Below are 24186 nucleotides of genomic sequence, written 5' to 3' on the forward strand. Positions count from 1 at the left end.
AAGGAAGGTGATGCCACTTTTGGTATCCATATGTACAGAAACTCATCTATGAAGATACCACTGTATTGTCTAAGAATTTGGCACTGCTGAACCACATGCCTATCCAGGGTTGACTGGGCTACCTGGGGGTGGGGGTTTGGAAACTGGTCCAATTTCTTTAAATTCATATTAGTGTTGACGGGGATTGAAACTATCTAAAGTGGGTAATACACAAGTGTTCCCATGTGTCCTTCTCTGCCAGCAGGCTCTTGGCATAAAATGCACCTTTAAAAACACATCAGCATTTTTTTAAAGTTTCAGATTTCTGGGTTTATAAGTCCCTGGTTGACTCTACCCTCAGGCTGCTGGCAGGTGCTACCAGGCCTGCAGGAGGAAAGACGGGGGTGACCCCAGAGGAGGCCTGGCTGAAGGCTGTCTGGAGCAGAGGAAGGGAGTTTCAGTCCACTGATGAGATGGCCTTTTAATGAACCCCTGAATGTGGATTTTGCTTGGGCCATACCACACTTTTGAGGAGGGTCCCAAGTCAGAACTCCCCTCTCTGTGTATGTTTAAAGGTTATGCCCACCAAGTTTAGACTGTGTAAGAAATGAGACTGATATTTCACATGTGGTCCAAATGGGTGATGATATTTCAGGGCTTTCAAGAAGTTCTCTGTAATAATCAAGGTGCTACTGCCGTGAGAAATGATGGTTTCAGACTCTATGAATATTCTCCTCCCTTGCGGAATATAGCCGTCCTCACCTCCTCACGCCAGCCAACGGAGAGGCCAGCTAGAAAACATCCATATTAGGCTGGGGGAAAAAAACAAAAGCCAGCAGCAGCTCAGAGCCAACATGCCTTCATGAACTCAGCCTAGGTTTGGCTCATGTATGGGCCAGAGCCTTTGCAAAATAAATAAAAACCCACACACGCAAGAAAAGAGCCTTCGCTCACAGCCCTGTACACACCCCATTTCAGTTCTCCTCTGCTGAACCAAAGCCACAGAACAGCAGTGGATGTGAAGAATGGCTAATATTCATAGCAGGTATCCTTGGAGGCCTGACTGGGGCACACCACAGAGTTCAGCGGCAAGTCACAGGAAGGAGCAACTGCTGACGAGGAATTCCAGAGTGAGCAGCAGGGGCGGGGCTGCCGGGGGAGCATGAAGACCTGGCCTGAATTTATTATTCCCATATAAGCCTCCTGGGTCTTGAGGCTCCAGAAACTCCTCAACAAAGTAAAGAAAATAATAAGCAATGTGAGTGAGGTGAATAAGGGGAGGGTTAAGCAGGCGGGCTGAAGCAGGGAGGCGAGCCCTGTGGGGGGGACAGAAGAGAGCCAGGAGGGGTTTGGGGGTGAGCCTTTGCAAGAATGCTGCTGGCTCACTCTGCTGGTGTCATATGTTCTGGCAGGTGATGTCTGGCCCTTGGCAGCCACGCCGGAAGAGTGTGTTGTTTGTGAAGGGCCCATAAATAGAGGCGTCCTATGAAGAGGAGGTCAGGAACCTGCAACCCTGACTGGAAAGGCCATCACAGCAACGGGACACGGATCTGAAGAGCAGAGATCGCCTTTTAAATGCCTGCTCTTTGTTTCGCAACATACATTTCTGAGACTGATTTGTTTTGGATTTTAGTCCTCCTTGCACTTGGTTCTCAGATCTGCCCTGGTCCTCTGTAGTGCAGAGACTCCTTTGGAACATGTAGTGTGCTCCCTGACCGTTTAAGGGAGAGCTGGTAAGTTCAGAACCTCGCAGCCAAATCTGACCTTGGAAAGAATCACCTGGACTTAGAGATTCGGAAACTTGAGATGCCAGGCAAAGTAGCCCTGAGTGAGGCAGAGGGAATGATGCTTTGCTGGGAACAGAGAACTTCTTGATCGAATTCATTCTTTCTGGGCTTTCTTGTTCTCCAGGCACTCACATCAGGGGAAAGCGGAGGGTCTAGAATGGAAGACGAAGGAGGGCTATTTGCCTAATGTCTATACAACTGATGGAAGTGAGAACGAATGTTCCCACTGAGCTTCTCAAAGGCATTCCAAGGAGAGCAGAGATATGAAAGGTTAAAGGTTTAGGCCTGGGCAGAGCAAAACCATGTAGCATGGGGACAGGCAATGCCTGTTATTCAGAAACCTGGCCTGTTACCTACACTCCACGTTACAATATGCAAAGAGCATTCCACTATTGTTTTGTTACTAGAGCTTTCTAAAGACTAAAGCTGGGATGTTCCAGGAATAGGGGAAAAGAAATAACTTTTCGAATAGTAATGAGACTTTTCTTTTCTCCTAAAATGCATTTTTGGATTACGATTTTGCAGGGTCGGACAGAAAGAGAAGTGTTTACAATAAGGTACTCACATTGCTGTCTCTTTGTCAAAATAATTTCTTAAAAACAAAGTGGTAGAAAAATTATTTGTCATTGTTGATAAAATCTAGAGTAAGAGTTGGCAAACTTTTTTTTTTTTTTGTAAAAGGCCACATAATACATATTTTGGACTTTGTGGGCCCTATGGTCTCTGTCGCAACTACTCAACTCTTCCAGTATAATCTGAAAGCAGCCATAGACAATAAATAAATGAAAAGGGAATTAAATGGGCATGGCTGTGCCCAACTAAAATCTTAATTACAAATAAGTGGTAGTCTAGATTTGGCCCAAGGGCCAGCTCCGGTCTAGAGTATGAGATCATTAGAGTTTCTGAATGCTAAGAACACACAGTGTCGTAAAACCACTACATGCCTGTGCAAGATGTATTTTTACCTCTAAGACAACTGCTGTTTTCACAAGAGAAGAAGGATGAATTCAATACCTTCTTTGCTATGAAATAGGCTCCATTTATTGTTTTAAAGAAAATCTGGTGCCTGTTCATTATAGATTAGAAGTTCAGTTTAATATAAGAACAAAATAATCCTGGGGCAACTGGGTGGCTCAGTCAGTTAAACATCCGACTCTTGATTTCAGCTTGGTCATATCTCACAGTTTATGAGACCGAAGCTCACATCAGGCTCCGTGCTAACAGCAAGGGACCTGCTTGGGATTCTCTCTCTCCCCCTCTCTGCCCCTCCTCTGCCTGTGATCTCTTTCTCAACAATAAATAAATAAACTAAAAAAAAAAGAATAAAACAATCCTAATCACTATGAATGTTGTTTCTTCTAATCATATATGTGCACATCTATCCCTGGATAGATTGATAAATCTTAGTCTCATCAATAAATACAGGTGTCTACATCACTCTTTTAAATTGCTGCTTAAGATTCTCTGTGTGAATGCATCAAAACTTTTGTTTAATCAATTCTCCATTTATAGATAATTATGTTGTTTCCAATTTTTCATTAATATAAACTATGGGATGGTAACTTTCTTAGTATATATAATCTTTGCATCCAGATATTTTTGGTTACATTACTGACGTAGCATTCCTGGATCAACAAGCATGACTTAAAAATATATTGGCATACATTGCCAAATTGCCCCCAGAAATGCTATACTAATATATGTTTTGGGCAACAAAGGATGACAGTAAATGTCAACTAATTATTGGGTATTTTGGTTGATGGGCAGAATACTGGTCTCCCAACAATAACCACATCATAGTCCCTGAAACCTACAAAAATGTTACCTTGTATGGCAAAAGAGACTTTGCAGATATGATTAAGAAAGAATCTTGAAAAGATTGTGAGATGGAAGATTATCCTGGATTCTTAAGGTGGGTGCAGTGTAATCACGAGTCCTTAAAATGCGAAGGGAGGTGGGCCAAAGTCAGAGAGAGATGTAAGGAAGTTGCTAGATGTGGGCCTTGCAGATATAAGAGGACCCAATGATGTAAGTAACTTCTAGGTGCTGGAATAGGTAAGGAAATGGATTTTTCCATAGACACTCCAGAAGGAACACAGCCTGGCTGATCTTGATTTTAGCCAAATAAGACCCATTTCAGACTTCTGATCTCTATAACCATAAAAAAATAGATTTGTGTTGTCTAAAGCCACGAAATTTGTGGAAATTTGTTACAGCACCAAGAGGAAATGAATACAGATTTTGTAAATATTTTTTACCTTTGCCCATCTCATATTTAATTAATATTATCCCATTCTTATCTGCATTTCTTACTAGTAAGATTGAATCTGTTTTTGAGCTTTTAATGTATATAGTGTTAATATTGCTGGGGGATGGATATCTTTGAGAATTTGAAGAAAGTTTTATTAGAGAAAAGTACGTTTGTACATTTGCTAGGGAGCTTACAGCCTCTAAAAGCTATGGTTCCCAGGATAAGAGTTCCTCAAAAATAAATAAATAAATAAATAAATAAATAAATAAATAAATAAAGATCCTGACTTAGAGCACAGGGCTAGAAAGGGCACCAATGATAGCATTCTCTCATTCAAATCCAGAAACATCAAACATGCTAGGATTCTCTGGCCACAGAAGACTTGATGCTGTACAAAGTGCCCGGCTTAGAGGGCAGTCACCAGTGATCTGGCCAAGCAGATCCTTCCTCAACATGGAATACAAAGACCAGGTACTTTCCAGAGCCCACTTTTGTTCGCTACCTGTTTCACCTCTAGGTTCTAAGCCTGGAAGCAATTTGGTTGCTGTTCAGAAATTCTTACACCAGCCATTTCTTTCCCTTTTCCTTTTTTACACAATTAAGTCTAAAAGCCACCAGGTGAGGCCAAAGAAGGCAGCATTCATAGGGAGGAGGTGGGGAGTCATGGTAGACCAGAGTGGGGTGCTAGGCCTCAGCAGGGTGAGCGGTTGTGGTGATGGCTTGGTGGGGGGTGTCAAATCCTGAGTGAGGTAAAGCCACAGCTGTGGGGGGTAGAGACAGTGGTGATAGGAGATTAGTTATATTGAGAGGGTTTGATTAACTAAGTATACATATTAAGGATAGTGGGAGCCAGATAAAAACAGAATAAATCTTGTGGTGTTGGATAATAATTGATGATGCGAGGAAGGACTCATGGATTCAAATATATATATATATATATATATATATATATATATATTAAACAAATGTGTTTGCACGTGTGTATGTATATACGTATAGATAGATAGACAGACAGACAGTCTTCACTTCTCTGCACTGAGAGGGGCTGAGAGCCCTGATACACCAATAATAATGAGCAGACCTGTACAGCGATCTTGGTTTCTAAATACTAATTCTCCAAGACTAGAGCAGGTAAATTTTAAGATGAGACAGAGTAAGACATTTTCAAAGATTCATATGGACATATCAAAGGGTACAAGAGTCACTGTTCAGGGGCTCTAATGGCTGAATCTGAGAAATGTCTTACATAAAAGTATAACAGGTTAGCAACAGATCATAGCCCATTCAACAAGACAGCAATCTGTGAGTCTGTGCAGATATAAATATGTAAATGAATAAATTGAAAGTTAAATGTGGAACAGAATTTTTACCATAGGCTCAAAGCATCTCTTCACAAAATACACATTACAAGGACAAAAAGGGAAACGTTGGAATGAAAAAGCCTGGGAGATACCACCTTAATCAAGGGATGGGAATCAACACCAACCGTAGTGGTACGAGGGCAGTCATGATCATGTGATTGGTGTAACGGGAAGAGTCCAGCATCATCTCTGTGATGTTTTTGCCAGAGATGCATAACTTGAATCTAATCATGAGGAAACCGGAGACCAATCCAAATTGAGGAACATATTTTAAAATAACAGGCCCATAATCTTCAAAATGGTTAAGGTCATGAAAGTCAAGGGGGGCTGAGGAAGTGTTCCAGGTTGAAGAAGACTTAAGAGACATGAAAACTAAATGCAGTGTGGGATTCGGGACAGATTCTTTTGCTATTAAGGACATTAATGGGACAACTGCCAAAACTTGAAGGAAATGTACACTGGGTGATGGGGTATTGTGTTGTTAACTTATTGCGATCAGGTAGAAAAAATTCTTTGTATTATCCTTACAACTTTTTTTGTGAAATTGAGATATGTCAAAATAAAGGTATGGTAATGAAAAAAGAAATTCTGATATAAAATCAAGAAATAAAACAACATGTGTGGGAGAAAAACCTTCTTTATCTGCCAAGACCTTAGGACTAAGGACTGAGGACTGATAAACAGGAGCACCCAAAGCAGTAACACTGCTGATAGTTGAAAAATGGGGTTGCTAGACCTTCATTTCACCTATGTGTAGTCAGATTTTAAGTGTTTTTAAAGATTTGAGGAAAAATAGCAGCAGTAGCAGCATTTGAATAAAACAAGGTTATTATGTTACAGGTTTTGTCTGTAGTGTTTAATGGATAGAATAGACATTTTCAGAGAAGAATATGGGTGGAGAAAGGAGGGAGAATCCTTCAAAAGTCATGGAATAAGATGTGTTTTCTGCTTTATTGAATATAAAAAGCTTATCGTTAAAAGTTTGTAAAGACTTCTTGGGTGCCTGGGTGGCTCAGTGGGTTAAGCAACTGACTTCAGCTCAGATCATGATTTCATGGTTTGTGGGTTTGAGCCCCACATTGGGCTCTGTGCTGATAGTTCACAGCCTGGAACCTGTTTCGGATTCTGTGTCTCCCTTTCTCTCTGCCCCTCTCCTGCTCACGCTCTGTCTCTGTCTCTCAAAAATAAATAAACGTTTAAAAAAAAAGACTTATAAACAAGTTTATTTTATTTTTACCTCCAGTTGAACTTTGTATCATATTTTTCCTTCTGTAACTCCATCATTTTATGAATGATTTCAGTGTGCTTAGAAGAAAAATCTTCCCCCAAATCTCAAGGCCCTCTATAGGTCCCTGACTTACAATCCGAGCTATGATGAGTCACTCTCTGAAACATCGCTTTGAGCAAGGATCTGAGATGCCGCATAAGTTCATTAAAGTTGAAAATAGGATTATGAGAAAAATAATGAAGAGGGGGTACAGTCTTTATTGTTCATATAGGAACACTGTGGTCATTTTCTTCTGGGCCTAAATTCTTTTCCTGGGCTCAGGAAGCTGGCAGGACAACAGACAAGCTTGTTCTGGCTTATCTCTCTTGATACCATTTCAGAGTCACACATTAGATACAATGGTCCCTGCCATGTTCCAGAGAGGGCCTTGAATGAAGTTTTGGTCTTATCTCCTGACAACAAAAGATACAGGGAGCTCATTATTTCTGAGCAGGCACTGCCAACAGAGAAATGGAGAATTCCATAAGCATAATGGATTTTCACATAAAAAGGTTCTTGACAGAATGATGTTTTTGGAATTAAACTTGTCTTTCTACATACCTTTCAGAGATAAAGTATTAAAGGTGACTGATGAAAGAGAGTTTGAACCTTTAAACAGATATGGACAGCTTATTAGCTTATGTTTCTAGAATAAGAGTACAATTATTATCATCATTTTCTTTCCCTTTGGACTGAACCTACCAATGGCCCAATCTACTCTAGAAGATTTGCTTTAACAGGTTAGGGAATAGCAATGGTCAACAAAATTCTTTTTAAACTGTATAGGTTTTCAGAGATGGTGCAAACCCTCTTCTATATTTAGGAATGTTACTTGTGCTCCTAGCATGGGGATGTCCTGGCAAAATCTCTCTCTTAGAATGCTCATAAAAATACTGAATCAAAATCAGAACCCAACTATACCAGTGTATAACCTTGTTGGGATTTTAAGGGAGCTGAAATGTGATTCTGACTCACTGTCACTCTCCTTTCCACCAGCAAATGGTGGGTGTTTTCCCAAGTTGTTTGTCCTATATATCCATAGAATGGGAGACCCAAAGCATAAGCTGAGTCACAAACAAGATGTGAAATTCTTTTTTTGTTAATTTGAGAGAGAGAGAGAGAGAGAGGAGAAGCAGAGAAAGAGTGTGAGCGGAGGAGGGGCAGAGAGGGACAGACAATCCTAAGCAGGCTCTGGGCTGTCAGCACAAAGCCTGACATGGCTCTTGATCCCCAAAACCGTGAGATCATGACCCGAACTGAAATCAAGAGTCACACATTCAACTGACTGAGTCACCCATGGCCCCAAGATGTGGAATTCTCGGCAGAGATTAGAGATGTAAGAAATATTTGTGGAATCAAGCTAGGTTTCTAGATTTTATTCATTTATTCTTGAATAGTTAATACACATACTTGATTCAAAATATAAAGGGTAACTAAATAGAATGCTGAAATTTTCTCTCTCATTCCCCCTTCACCTTTCTTCAGCTACCTGGTTGCTCTCCTCACAGGAAACCAGTGTTCCCAGTTTCTTATGTATCTGGAAAATACTTTTTTGACATAAAAGAGGACATTAAAACTGATGCTCTCAAGAAAACAGTACCTTCCTCTTTTTTGTCCTCAAGAGCAAAGGACAATTAAATGGGCTGCTTTATTTTTTTTAAGCTCTAAGAGCCTTAAAGTCAAAAAAAGCCCTCAAATTATAATGTTAAGCCCAACATCCATGGGTAACAAGAAGTTAAGGAGTAGGTGTGTACATGCTGGGAATAACTTCTTATCCAGGAGACAAAAAGGTTATCACAAAGCAGAAGCCGGGTGGTAATTCTTCTTCACGAAAGATAGAAGAAACCGAAGCTAATTCTGGTAAGAGGTTCAACAAACTTGAGTTCCATAATATTTGCCAAACTCAGCTTTTCCAAACTTTCCCTGAACACAGCAGGCATAATATGAAAAGATAAAAGACTGCAAACCCGTACAAGTGGCAATAGGTGACTGATGTGAGACAAGATCCTGGCTGAGTTTTGATTCCATTCCATTTCACTCTGCACAAAAAAACCAAGTGAGCCCAGGCATCTGTACTCCATGGGCAGCACTGGATGCAGAATAGACTGTATTCTCTGTCTTATATTACTTTCTGTCTCTCATGAGGGATGCCTAACTCACACCTGTGTTCCTTTCTTGGCCCGTCTGATCCCATATATCCTTCATGGGGCTGCACAGGTCCCACTTCTCCATGAAGTTGACTTGGGTGCTGTGAGTCCTCCATATTTTATGAGCAACATTCTGTGGGAGAGTCCGCAGCCTCTCCCAAAGTTAAAAAAACAACAATGTAATCTATCTTCCAGTATGTAGCAAAGAGAAATAGGTAAGGAAACTGCTCTGGGCTGGAAGTAAGGGTCTTCACAAATGGCCCAGAACCCCTGGGACTCTGCCTTCTCCTTGGGGTTCTAAAAACCCTACCTTTGCCTCCATCCTTAACTCTAACCCCAGGATCAGGGCAGTGACTCAGTCTTATAGAGTGCTTTAGCATTTACAAAGTGTTTTCACATATTTAATTTCATTTCACTCTTAAAAACTATCAATAGAACTCCCCATATGACCCAGCAATAGCACTGTTAGGGATTTACCTAAAGGATACAGAAGTGCTGATGCATAGGGGCACATGTACCCCAATGTTCATAGCGGCACTTTCTACAATAGCCAAATCATGGAAAGAGCCTAAATGTCCATCACCTGATGAGTGGATCAAGAAGATGTGGTATATATACACAATGGAGTACTATATGGCAATGAGGAAGAATGAAATATGGCCATTGGTAGCAAAGTGGATGGACCTCGAGGGTGTCATGCTAAGTGAAATAAGTCAGGCAGAGAAGGACAGATACCATATGTTTGCACTCATAGGTCTAACAGGAGAAACCTAACAGAAGACCATAGGGAGAGGAAGGGGGAAAGAGAGCTGGGGAGAGGGAGGGACACAGATCATGAGAGACTATTGAATACTGAAAATGAACGGTGGACTGAAGGGGGAGGGGGAGGGGAGGGAGGGGAGGGGGTGATGGTCATGGAGGGGGGCACTTGTGGGGAGAAGCACTGGGTGTTATATGGAAACCAATTTGAAAATAAACTATGAAATAAAATAAAATAAAATAAATTCTTAAAATAAAATAATTTCACTCTCAAGTCAGCCCTGAGAGATGGGTTATCAACTCATTTTACTCACAAGATAGGAAGACCCATAAAGCTTATGTGACTTAACCATTGTTCAAGTCCTATTCCAAAGTTCATACCCTTTTCATCCTTCTGCTGAAGGAGGGGGCAAAAGTCCTTCCCTTTTTCTTGCTTAATTTATCTGAGATAGGCTGAAATTGTCAGAGGGAATGTGACCAAAAAGTATGTTAACTTAGTAAATATATAAATGGAATATAAATATATAAAGGAAATATGAATAGCATAAAATGGATGTTAGTGGAAAGGTAGGTTATCTCTGCCTTTAGGACCTGGCCTCCAAGGACATTCTTTTTTTTTTTTTTTTCTTTTCCAGGTTTATTGAGACATAATTAACATATAACATTGTTTAAGGTTAAGGTGTATGACACGAGTTGGTTTGACACCCTTGTTTATTGCAAAATGATTACCTCCATAGCTAACCCTTCCAGCACTGCACATAATGACCATTTCTGTTTTGTGGAAGACCAGTTAAAATTTCCTATCTTAGCAACTTTCAGGTATATAACACAGTATCCCCAGGGTATTCTTAAGTTTCTTGGTTCTTCCACGTCAAGAAGGGGAGAGCTGGGGCAAGAGCATGTGCTGCCAAGATAATAATGAGGAGCATTAGGTGAGCATTTACTGTGTGCCAAAGCACCATTCTAAGCACTTGATATGCATTACTTCATTTACTCCTTTCAAAAATCCTGGAGGTATATGCCGTTACTACCTCCATTTTACAGTCAAAGGCAGAGAGAACTTGAAGAACTTGCTCAGAGTCATACAACTGTTCCCACACAGCCAAGCCAGGCATTCTGACCAAGCCCGCACTCCTGACAGCTGTGCTATGCAAACTCCAATGTGCATGTGAAGGAACCCAACAGAGAGCGTGGGACTGAGGTGGATAGAGGGGAATAGAACTTTCAGGAGAGAACTGAACCTCGGTCTTTCATTCTAAATTCACAGAGCAACCATTCAGTGCTCTTTTTATTCTTCCTCCTCATCAACTTATACTGCTTTCTTATCATTCCTTCTGGGTTGTTATTTTCTAATTAGACAAGAAGTTCCTGGATGTCAGGGGGCATGCACTGTGCTTCTCTGTTACAACCCAGCATCTGGCATAGAATGAATCCTGAATGATTTTTAGCCAATAATTTACACTCAAAATGGCAACAAATTCTGGTCCTGTAAGGAAAAACTTGTGCCAGACCATAGTGAAGGCAAGAATGGTTGGTTCATGGATTCAAAGGGAAGTAAAGGATAGAGGCAAGAAATTAACATACAGTAGCATCCACTTTGTACCAAGCACTAAACTGGGCAGGTTGCATATGATATTTCATTTAGCCTTTAGCATAATTAATTCTGTGATATGGGGATTATTGCTATGTTCTAAATGTTAGTGTCCTCCCTCCCCAGTTCACATGCTGAAATCCTAACGCTCAGTGTGATGGTATTAGGACATAGGACCTTTGGGAGGTGTGTAGATCATAAGTGTGGTATTCGCATGGAAAGGTTAGTGTTCTTTGAAAAAGACCACGGAGAGGCCTAGCCCCTTCCACTTTGTGAGAATACAGCAGGAAGGGTCTGGCTATGAACCAGGCAGAGGGTTTTCACCAGAATGTGACCGGGCAGGCACCAGGATCCTTGCCTTCCTGTCTCCGGAACTGTAAGAAGTAAATTTCTGTCACTGATAAGCCACCCTCTTCGTAGCATTTGTTATAGTAGCCTGAATGGACCAAGACAATTATTTATAAATGAGGATTTGGTAACAGGTCTTCTAACTGAAGCATTACTCTGCTCTTCACTGTACAAGGAAGGCTGGGAACCAAGGCAGGGGGCCTTACTTAGGTCATGATCCTGCCTTCCCTTCCACCGTCTGTCACTGGCCACGGGGGACACTGTAAAATGGCCTCTAGACTACAGAGATGCAGGAAGCATGGAACCAGAGTCGTTATTTTCAAAAGCCAGTTCAGGGTTGAGGAAGGATTTATTAGGTAAGGTGGAGAGTTCCTCATTTTCCCACTGATGGACTTTCAATACCTGTCTATTTCTGGGACATCCGACTCATTCACGTCACTCCTGTTAAACGTGGTGGGGAGGGCAGATGGGCCTGTGAACTGTGTCCTTGTGCCAGGAAAGGGCAGGGGCAAGTGTAAGTTCTCAAGGTCCCCATTTCCTGACTACTTAGAGTCTTAAAATAAGCTCGTGCCTGGATGCTTTCTGTAGCTTGGAACAGTGGCCAGGCAGGGAGATTTACTGCCTCGCTTTCTGTGTCCAACTATTTTAAGTGTCACTTATGCTCTGGTGTCTTTTTAAATTTGTAGATGTTCACTCCAATCTAAAGAACCGCAGTGCTCCTTCCTGTGGCTTCCTCATAAATGCCCTCTGAAATACTGATTCAGTTTTATAGTTTATGTGCTACAGAGCTTCCTGCAGTCCCTATGGGGTCTCTATTTTCTACTTTGGATTTTATTAAAAAGAAAAGACAAAAGGGCATAAGCATGGGCCATAACAACCACAAATGCTGACTTTTTTCTTAATAGCAAAGCATATTCCTTTTGTGGGCAAAGCTATAGGAAATCAAAAGCATTTTCTTTGTGACATAAAACCTCAGGCTTTCAATATAAATGAGGAAACAGATGCCAACTCATGTCTCTTCAAAAAGGGTCAGGATAAATTTCTCTTCTTTCCTTCTCCTCATTAAGTATGCTAGACCACTACTATTTTTTTTCTTTTTCTCTCCACCACTTTTCTTCCCATGTCTGTAATTTCTGAAGGGGCAGATCCCCATTGTGGATTAAATTTTTACCTAACTGTTGGCCATCAGAACTTACTGTTCCCACAGCTATCTTTAGAGAGGAAACAGTGACAATCTTAATTTTCCAAACAATCATATGAAAAGTGGCTTTTCAACAGATGTGGCTGAGGGTACTCACTGACTACTGGTGTGCGAATTGCCTCATAATGGGTGAAGGAAGTGCTTGATCCAGTCTGTACCAGAAGAGTCAGGAAGTGGAGAGGGTGGGGCGAGGGTGGAAGTATGTGGGACAGATGATAAAGTTATAATTGTAATAGAAATGAGATGGAAATGACTCAAGAGGCTTTCTCAGCCAAGACCCTGCTACCTAATCCTGTTTTAAGTCATCTGAGCCTATTTATACAGCCTCTTTTCTCTCCAGGACCTAGAATCTAGTTGGGAGACCTGACACAGATTGGAAATACCTTTAATAACAGAATATGTGGAAAGCTCAGTGTCCTACTAGTGGTCTAGAGAAGGGGTTGACCATTCAGGTATGGCCGGAATTCTTATAAATAAAGTTTCATTGGATCACAGCTACACTCATTTGTTTCTTATTGTCTATGGCTGTTTACACCTCAGAGTTGAGTCCTTGCAATAGGCACCTTATGGCTCTCAATGCATAAAGTACTTCCTTCCTATCTGGTCCTTTACAGAAAAAAGCTTGCCCAACCCTGGTCTAGAGTAGATGCCTCAGGAGGTCAGCAAGGAGAGACAGTTTAGGCTAGAGCACTGCAAGAAGGCTTCACAGAATGGCTTGAACTGTGCCTTGAGGACTTCTAGGATATAGCTAGAAAGGAAGGGACAGGAGAGGGTATTCCATGAAAGGAGGGCCCAAAGCCATGGAAATTACTAGGGAACATTTTGACTGGAATGGAGAAATCATTTGAGATAGGGATGAGATGGGAGGATAAATGTAGAGGGTAGGTCTCAATAGCAAGGAGGCTAGAAGACCAGGTTAAAATTTTCTAAATGATAAAGCCTACCATTTTCCCATATCAATCTCTGCATGGGTAGAAAGGGAGGCAGAAGTGACTTTTAAAGTCCATTCAAGCTCTGAGAATCAATTTTCAAAAGGACTGATGCCTATCTCCACCCCCAGAGATTCTGTGTAAATTGGTCTCCGGTAGGGTATTTATTTATTTATTTATTTATTTATTTATTTATTTTATGTTTACTAGTTTTTGAGATAGTGTGCATGCAGGGGTGGGGGCAAAGAGAAGGGGAGACAGAGAATCTGAAGCAAGCCCTGTACTAACAGCAGACAGCCCGACTAGGGGCTCAAACTCATGAGCCATGAGATCATGATCTGAGCCAGAAGTCATATGCTTAACTGACTAAGCCACCCAGGTGCCCCTAGGACATTTTTTTTTAAACTTCTCAGTGACTCTAGTGCCATTGGGAACCTCTTTCTTGATGAAAGAAATGACCAGGCACGTGCCTGTAGAAGCCCAGCTCTGGGCCAGGTAGATGTAACAGGTGCCCAACACATGTGAGTCAAATTAAGTCAACAATATTGGCTTGTACCAGAGCCAGCCTGATAAACCTCTGTTTTACTAGAGTCAGCTATATAACATTCAGCTGGCCGCACGGTTTCCAATAAAAGAAATCACTTCTGCCTGCCTTTGCCTAATCCTGGAAAAGCCCATGATGCTCAATTGATATTGAGTCTGTTTATAAATTTGGGCATTTATAGTTTTTTTCTCACTGTTATTTTAACATGATCATTTACAAGGCCTTACACAATTTGCCCTCAGCCTTGTTACGTCTCTGATCTTCTCTCTCAAACACAACCCTGATGACTCCATTGTTGCCACACTACACTAGCCTCTTTGTTGTTCCTTGAACACACTAAGCATGTCCCTATCTCAAGGACTCCGCACTGGTTCTTCCACTGCTTTCCCTTCTCTCCTCTCCCCTCCCCTCCTCTCTTCTCTCCTTCCAGACATATACAAGACTCAATAGCTCACAGTCAAATCTTTGCTAAAAGTTACTTTCTTTGTGAGCCTTCTCCTGCCAATCTAATTTAAAATTGCATCCTTGTTCCCATATCGGCACTTTCCATCTTTCTTACTCTATTTTTCCATAGCACTTATCTAATATACTCCACTTTCCATACCTTTTAATATGCTATGTCATTTATGTCATTGTGTTTATTTTCTATTTCCCTTAGTACAATGAAAGCTATGTGAGAGAAAGGATTTTTATTTTGTTCTCTTCTACATCCCCAGTGCCTTCAATGGTGCTCAGAACATGGAAGGAACTCAGTATGTGCCTATTGAATCAGTGCTTGGAATGATTTTACTCATCATTTAAGAGTGAGCTTGAACAGTTCTCTGAAGTGCCCCGATTTTCCTTCACCAACGAAAGGGGTCTTCACTCCCTGTTCCCTTTAGCTTTTTCTACAATTCTTCAGAGTTTTCTCACACATTTCTGTGTGACTGACAGACTTTTCTCTCTTTCCTACTGCTTCTGAGATCCTCCAAAGCTGGGAGAGGGCACAAGACCCAGCACCTAATGGAAACTGGACAGGTGTGTTAAGGAAATGAACTAGGATTTAGAATAGAAGCTTTGACTGTCCTCTTTATAACAATGCTTTCTGTAGCAGCATGCCTAGGTTGTTCTCTATTTTATTTTATTTCAACATGCTGACTTGAGTGGTCTGAAATATGTCACAAAGAAGGTACATGAGCTTTACTGAGAATTATATGGACTACTATTGCTCCCCAACCCCCCGTGTTAACCTATTTACCAAGTCCTATCAGCTTTATGTCCTGTATATCCCTGAATTAGTTCACTTCTCGCCAGCTCTCTACTCTCACCCATGATTATCTCTTACCTGGAATACTTCCTGAATGGTGGACTCCTGCTAGTCTCTTCCCTAGAGCCCATCCCCTTCACCGTAACCCAACAAGCTCTTAAAAGCACAAAAGAGATGATGTATCTCTCCTGCTTTTAAACCATTCAGAGACTTCCCATTGCATTTAGTGCAAAGCATGATAGTCTTACCAGGGCTCACAGGGTACCAGCAACTTGCTCTTGCCTCTTTCTTTAGCATCACCTAAGGCCATTCTGCCCTTAGTGAGGGCTGTGACACTTCCTCAAATACTCTAGGCTTTCTTGCTTCAGAACTGCTGCTGGTTCCTCTGCCTTGAAATGCTCTGGAACTCCTTTGTCTGGAATGCTCTCTCATAACTTCCAGCCACTTTTCCGATCTCAGTGCAAATACCCCTTCCTCAAGTGTCCCCAAAGCACCAGCTTACTCTTTTGATCAGTCTTCTTACTTGAATTACTTTCCCTACCAGACTCGAGGACCCTTTCCAGAATTTAGACCACATGGGGACACATGTTAATCTGCCACATTACTGTTCCTTCAGACCCAGATTCATGCCTCATGCAAAGTAAATGCTCAATAACTTTATCTTGAATGAATGAATGAGAGTGAGATTTGTCTATGCTATTTCCTGTGTGTCCCTGGCCCTAGAGACACATAGGAAATAGCATAGTACCTGTAAAAAACCAGACACTCAACAAATATTTGTTCAACAAGCAAATTGATCTATCTTTGAGGTATTCTCTTCTTAGGCCCTTTACCAAGGTTTCAACTGCAAACATTAATATTTATCCAACTGTTTGCTGAAACATCTTCTACCTTGAAGGGTTTGCATGAGAACAATATAAACTCCACCTGAGACTCCAGACCTGGGTCCCATATATTCCAGCTACAGCTCCCCTATCGAGGTGGTAGGATTTGGAGGAACTACATCTATGCCAGCCAGGCTCAGCAATTCTTGGCACTTCAAATAAAGAGAATAAAATGTGCAGGTTGCCTGTCTCCAGTGGCCAGAAGGAAACCACCACTGCCTGGCTGTGGTGTGTGGCTCTTGGCCTCCCTGACTGGCTTCTCCAGGGCTGGAAGGGCTCTGGGAGGTGGGGCTGTTACCATGCAGGGCCAGGGTGCGTGCTGATGCTGCTGAGATGCTGCTGTGAGTGTTGGCTATGACCCTTGAGCCCTTGTCTGGGGAGAGCGGCCAAGTACAATGACTTCTTTCATGGAACAACTTTACTTTGCAAACCCAGGTTGGGATGCTTGAATCTCTCTTCTCTTGGTGAATCACAAGGTATGAGAAAAGGTTGTGCTGTTTGGCTCTGTGGGACTAGCATAACATGAGTTTCCAGGAGAGATGTCAGTAGGAGTGTCTCTGACTGGGGCATTGCATACGGCATATGGCTTCTGGGCCATAGGGTTTCTGTCACAAACATTCGACTCTGCCATTATGGTATGAAAGGAGCCATTTATTTACATGAGTAAATAAATGGGTGTGGCTGTGTGCCAATAAAACTTTATGAAAACAAATGGTGAGCTAGATTCGGCCCAGGGACTAGAATTTACCAAGTGTGCAAAACATTATCTCTTAAAAGTGTTTTTGTAATAATTCTAGAACATGATACCAGATTTGGGGATCAGTTTTGTGTAGGCAAATATTTAAAACATACCCATAATATGTGTGTATACAGATCTACAGGCATTCATATATGCATATATCTTATACATATATGTATGCCTATTTCTGAGCAAAATGGAGTAAAAGAATGAGTTTACTTTCCTGCTTGAAATATTAAAAAATAAACAAAATTTATAAAGCAGTGGTTTTCAATGAAGGTCACTGATCCCTGGGAAATGGGCAATAAAATAAGGTGACCCTACATTTCCCCAGCTTACAGCCCTGAGAGACTTTCCAGGCTGCAACACAGGAAAACCGAGGTGCAGCCTGGTGCACTCCTGAATTTAGGGGAGGGAGCTGAAAGCACGGGAGATCAAGGTGGCTCAAATTCACAGAATGGACTGTCAGAGAAGAGAGAACCACAGGGGGAGAGAGAGAGACAGAGAGAGAGAGGGGGGGGGAGAGGGAGAGGGAGAGAGAGGAGAGAGAGGAGAGAGAGGAGAGAGAGGAGAGAGAGGGGGAGAGAGGGAGAGAGAGAATGCGCACAAGTGCGAGATTGAATGAATAAATGAATTCCAGAAATCTGAAGAAGATACCCCTTGAATAACCAGTAGAATCTGCATCAGTGCATGCATGCAAAGACCTACCAGCAGCAGGGAAAAGGGAAAGGATTAGAGGCAGCAGTTTCTGGTGCTTGCACAGGGTACAGAATAGCACCTGTTCCTATTGGCCAGACTGGAAAACCTCATGATTCATAGGGTGTTGGGTAGAAAGTGGTATTGGTGTAAAGAGACTATAAATATGTGTGGTATTGGTGTAAAGAGACAAATATATCACTGAAATAGAATAGTCTGGAAATATGCCCACCATGTAATAACTGATTTTCCACAAAGGTGCCAAGGCAATTGGGTGGAGAAAGAATAATCTTTTCAGCAAATGGTAGTGGAATGAGTTGGGTAACCATATGCATAAGAATGAACTTCAATATATACCTCACACTCTTGGTAAAGAGAAACTCAAAAGAAAGGTTAGATCTAACTGTAAAACCTAAATTCCATATAATATGGATATAAATCTCTGGAAGAAAACATGGAAGAAAATCTTTGGGACCCTGGAGTAGGCTAATTTCTTAAATACAACCACAAAAGAACCATCTATAAAAGAAAAACAAATAATAGGCGGGACTTCATCAAAATTAAAATCTTCTGCTCTTTGAAAGACACAGAGTAAAAAAGACAGCCACTAACTGGGACAAGATATTTGAAAACTTATGTATATAATAAAAGACTTACCTTTAAGGTATATGGAGAACTCTCAAAATTCAATAAGTTAACAACCCAAATAAAAAAAAAAACAAGGAAGAAAACTGAATAGACACTTCACCAGAGAAGGAATCAGAATGGCAAATAGCACATGAAAAGATATTCAACACTATTAGCCACTAGGAAAATACAAATTAAAACCACAACAAGAAACTACTATAGACCCAGAAGAATGTCTAAAATTAAAGACTGACTATAGTCAGTGTTGCTGAGGATGTGGAGAAACTCCAACTGTCAGATACTTCTGCGGGGGATCGTAAAGTAGTACAAATGCTTTAAAAAACAGTCTGGCTGTTTCCTAAAATGTTAAGCAAACACCTACTATATGATTCAGCTCTTTCACTTTTAGGTGTTTAATCAAGAGAGATGAAACTGTGCGTCCCTACAAGGAAGGGTACGTGAATGTCTATAGCCTTTTCATCTGTAACCACCAGAAATGGGAAATGACCATTCTGTTCCTCAACAAGTGGGAGGTTGAACCAACCATGGTCTAGGTGTACAACGGAACATTGGTTGACGAAAAGATGCACTGTTGATGCGTGTTACACTATGGATGAATGCCAAAATAAGTATCCTGAGTAAAAGCCATCATCCCTGCAGTAGGAGTCCTTTTACAAAACATTCCAGCAATATGATTTAATCTATACTGAGCAGGTCAGTGGTTGCTGGGGGTAGACGGGTGGGGTAAGGGTGCGAAGGCATGATTTTATAAAAGTAACTTTTGGGGATGATGAGTATGTTCAATATGTTGACTGTTGTGATAGTTTCATGGATTTATCTATGTATCAAAACATCGTTTTAGATTTAAAATGTGTTTTACTTATTTATACCAGTTCCAATTATCTCTCCATAAGGCTGTTAAAAACTTTTATTTCAAATATACGTCAAACATATATAAATATAAATTGTGACTTAAAAATAATTAAAATAAGGTAAATTTCTATTAATAAATGAACCAGGGACCAGAATAGGCAACTCATAAATAAATGCAAATGATTAATAAACATGAAAATTGAGCATTTAAAAACACAACTAAATAAAAATTTTAAATGATATAATTTTTATATTGTATTGTATACTATTGTATATTTAACAATTAAAATGGTAAATGTAAAAACTCTTGGTCATATGTACTGTTGATAATATTTTAGGGAAGTGAGAATTCTCACATTGTGCTGTACACATATAAATAGGTATAACGTTTTTGGAGGGCAATTTGAAAAGAGCAAAAACTAAAATGTACAAAACTTTTGACATAATAATTCCAGTTCTAGAAATTTATGCTGAGAGGAATACATAAAAATTTTCAGAATAAGAATATTCATATCCTATGTTTTTATATTAGCAAAAGATTGCAAAGAATCTGAAAGTTCAACATTAGAGAGTTGGTTGAATGTATGATACCTCCTACCAATACAGCCCTCAAAATTAAAACTATAGAAGAAGAGAGACATGGAAAGATAAGAGCCATATACCAGTTAGTGAAAAAAGTTGCAAGCAGCATATAGAGTATGATTTCAGTGTAGACAAAAGATATGTATAATGTGTATATACATGGCTAGGAAAAATATATTTGTACTCATTTTATCTAGGCTAGGCAATTATAGATAATTTTTAGTTTTTTTATTTTTGCTTCTATTTTTAATTGTTCTACAATGAAGATACATTGCTCTTCTACCAGAAACTCCAATAAAAGTTTTTTTTCACATTATACCAGTGCTAATGCCCTGTAAATGATACTGTGAGAAATATTAATTTTGGTTCCTTAGCAACCAAAGACAAATTTTAACAGAAGGGCTGCACAAAGGTGAAGGTGCTGCAGGAAGGGCTGAGATGCTGCTGCTCTAAAATTGGAGCCCTGAGTCCTAGACCAGTAAAGGGGGTGGCATGGGCCTTACCCTCTACACACAGCATTGGCACAGCACAGGCCTCCCAGCACAAAGGACAGCCGTAAATAAGGGCAAAGAAAATTGGCACCCGTCTTGCCTAGGACAATGAATCTGGTTAGGTTGGGTCCACTCTGCAAGGCTGAACCTCTACTGGGCATTTCCCAAGTCTGTGTCATACAACAAAGGGTGTGAGAGCAACAGGAGACTCACTGGTCCCAAATCTTCACTTAGAGATATGGAAACTGAGGCCCACATAGGCCCATGCACATGTTGTTCAACCAACATTCCTTCTTGAAAGTTCCTGCAGTGGCTTGAAGTGAAATCAATGCCAGAGTGTCTGTCAACTAAAACAGTCATTATTGGAATAGCCCACCTACTGGGAAACTCAACACTTGAATCTTAACCAAGAAGAGTTAGCTTGGATACAAGGCTTTGAAAAATCTCAAATCTCCTTTTTTTTCTTCTTCTATGAATACATGAGAATCAAGGCCCATGAGTTATTGTCCCTATGCCACAGAAACATGAAGTTCTCTGAATCTGATGCAGCCAATCAGTCTACTAGATGGGAGAAATACATAGACAGGAATGTCACCATTTACTGGATACAACAGGGTTGACAAATGGTTTTCAGCCTATATATCAACTGCCACCATGCTTTGTGGTAATGTTGAAATGAATTCCAAGGCAGCACCTGGGCCAACGAAAAAGAAAACGTCATCCTTGATTGGAGATGTGTAGGTTGTAGAAGGGACAATTAACAGTATCTTTGCCGCATATTTCCATCCCAGTCTAGAACATCTGTTACTCTCAAAATAGCATTTCTTCCTTGAATTGCTCTTACTATTGGTTACTCTTACAGAATATCAGATTAAGTCTGTCAGATATTACTTTCACTATATCATGCTCCTACTTCAAGACCCTCTAAAGATCTGTCCCCATTTCCCACAAGGTGAATTTACTTCCTTAGTCTAATAACCAAGGCCCTCCACAATATGACACTGTCTTCCATTCCAAGTTCTCAGCAATGCAACACAGAATTGCTTCCTCAACCTATTTTTATACCCAGAACATGCACTCTGGTCTAAAAGGGCCACCAACAGGAGCCAGGGATGGGAATAAGTCTAATTAAGAGCAACTAGACTAACATATCTAGGCCCTGATATGTTTCAAATGACCTACTTCTCAGGGCCTTGATACTGGACAGCATTTCTTAATTCATCTCCACAATTCCATGTAAATCCCTCTTACTTCTATTGTGCTGGCACGACATCAACATTTGCCACTAAAGTCCATGATGCTCAAGCAGTTACATTCAAGGACTTTATGGTGACTGACTCACGGTCTCATTCAAATGAGCAGTCTGGATGTGTATTAGGGTGTAAAGGTATCTCTTAACAGTTAGATTTAAATACCAGTCTAAGGTAACAAAGCACTATAAACTCACAATAGAATGCAGCAGCATAAGGCACAATAAATTCTTATTGCTCATGGCTACAATGAGACAAAATATTATTCCAGAATAAGGAAGAAAGAAAGTAAAACTATCATGGAAAAATATGAGCAGGTTAATTTTTCCAGCATGTTAAATGGCACCTGAGTGACCCAAGGGTTATTGAACTTAAAAATAAACCACTGCTGCACACTTTGCTAGTGACTGGGCTATGATTAATAGTTATGACAATTTCTCATAGTGATGAGTCTAAAATAAGGAAGTTCACTATGCTCACATTAATTTGGAATAAATTACCATGTATAATGCAAAAGGAAAGCAATTTGAAACTTCTATAAATTCTGATCAACGGGATGTAGAAAAACTCAACACCAAGCTTGTGTAAGTTATAGGAAACAGAATTGGAGCTACTTGGCATTGCATATGTGTCTTATTTTTTTTAACATTTTTTATTTTTGAGAGATAGAGAGAGACAGAGTGTGAACAGGGGAGGGGCAGAGAGAGAAAGAGACACAGATTCTGAAGCAGGCTCTAGGCTTTGAGCTAGTGGTCAGCACAGAGCCCAACTCAAGGCCCAAACCCATGAATCATGAGAACATGACCTGAACTGAAGTTGGACGCTCAACTGACTGAGCCACCCAGGTTCCCCTAAGTGTCTTATTTTTAAGGTAAGATCAGAAATAGAGAAATTATAAGCTTTTCCCATATGGTCATATGCTATGAGCATTCTTTGTTAATTTTAGATGCTAATAAGAACCAAAGGTAAACTTTCTGTTTTGTTGTCTTAGAGATCAGTCCCTGAGGCCATGTTGATAAGTAATCACCAGTATGATTAGGAGCCCTTTGGCTTCCTGTTTCTTGCTAGTTGGTGGGGGAGGAGAATAGAGAAACTTTCAACTTTCAGTCAAGGGAGTAATTCTAGTCACCATTACCAACATTTGGGGCCACAAAGAATTAGCATGAGGATTCCCCCCATTTTGCAGACCTGGTTTTTTTTTTTTTCAGGCCTTTGATGGCAGATAATTCTTCTTTTCCACCATGACCATCTCCAAAGGTCAGTGAAAGTGTAGAGGTTCCTGCAGCATCTCCATGATTCTGGTGTGAAGGTCCCATGGCAGGATGCCTTTGCATACCTCTCTGCTCCCAGAGGGCACCAGCCATGGGGGCAATAACTTGGTGAGGGTTCCCAGTGACAGGAGTCAGGGAAGTTGTACTTGGTAAAGTTATCTAAACACTTGCTTCAAGGAGTCCATCTGGATTGGTTTTGGGCCCTACCTACCTACAGAAAGCTGGCCTAAATAGAATTGTCTAGCTTTTTCTTCTTGAAAGCTGATGAGAGCTCTAGTTTAGTTGCGAGAGGGTCCTAGGGGCATCCTGGGGTATGGTTGGTAAGGGGAGAGCGGGTAGAAGAGCTGTTTTTGCTGCTCTGCTCTTTACTTACTGTTTGGTGAGTCTATCTAATTGAGAGAATCTGGACTGTGGCATCTGCCCAAGATGATTCAGAAAGGAGCCATGTTGGAATCTAGACAAGCTAGAGTCCAGACTAAGATCTGCACTCACCTCACATGGAAAGTCAGCCAAGTTTCCACTGGTGAGTCTGGATTCTGTAGGCAATTTAGTGATTTCCTGTTGGCCACCCCCTACTGCTGCCTCCCTCCCACCTGCAAGCAGTCACCCATCTATAAATCCTGTCCAGCCCTGGAATTCTGCCCAACGTTCCAGAGATTTGGACTCACCAAGGAGAGCGGAATTCCCAGGATCCAGGACCAGCTGTGCTCCCAGAGGAGATGTCAGCACTGAAGGAAGGTTCGGTCCAGTGGCTGAAAGCAAGGCCCTGATGTCTTCCAACTGTGTGGGGACTCGGGGGGGATCTGTGGGAAGGCAGATGGGGAGTCAGGCAGGTTAAAGCATGAAGGCTGCATTCAGGGGAGAAGGAGAGGTGGGCATGCACATAAGTGTGTCCATGTGTGAGGTGAGCACTACTATTGTTACCTCTAGTGTTTATCAAGTTGAGTCTGAATTTCAAGCTTAGTATTTGATACCCCAAACAACAAGGTCAGTAATAAGAATCAGGTATGTTGATTTTTAGGACTTCCTTACTGTATACCACAGTACCACTGGGTTCCTATAAATGCATAGGCAAATTAAACCATATTATAAACACACTTCTAAAAAGCCAACACTTCTTCAGCATTTATTATGTGCCAAGTCCCGTGTTAAATAGTTTTCATTCCTTTTTTCATTTAACTCTTACGACATCCTTTAGAGCACTTTGTTACCATCCCCTCAGATACACATACCTCACCACAGGAATTCCTTATTTACAAGAAGCCTATGGGTGACTACTTCTATGAAAAAAAAAAGGATTATGGCATTTGTGGTCTGGATTTTTATGCCCAGGTAAAGACCAGATAAGCAGGACACGAATGAT

The 24186-nt window shown here is 40.9% G+C and overlaps 1 protein-coding gene across 1 annotated transcript in view; it reads right to left on the minus strand.

The window, feature by feature from the left end:
• The window catches only part of ADAMTSL1 (ADAMTS like 1), an 877850-nt gene that overhangs the window by 46961 nt on the left and 806703 nt on the right, over positions 1 to 24186 (minus strand). The window contains exon 23 of the mRNA XM_029920116.1: positions 23492 to 23626. Within this exon, the coding sequence (XP_029775976.1) occupies positions 23492 to 23626 (135 nt within the window). The remainder of the gene's footprint in view (positions 1 to 23491; positions 23627 to 24186) is intronic.

The sequence above is a fragment of the Suricata suricatta genome, chromosome 13 (assembly GCF_006229205.1).
Source record: "Suricata suricatta isolate VVHF042 chromosome 13, meerkat_22Aug2017_6uvM2_HiC, whole genome shotgun sequence".
Lineage (NCBI taxonomy): Eukaryota > Metazoa > Chordata > Mammalia > Carnivora > Herpestidae > Suricata > Suricata suricatta.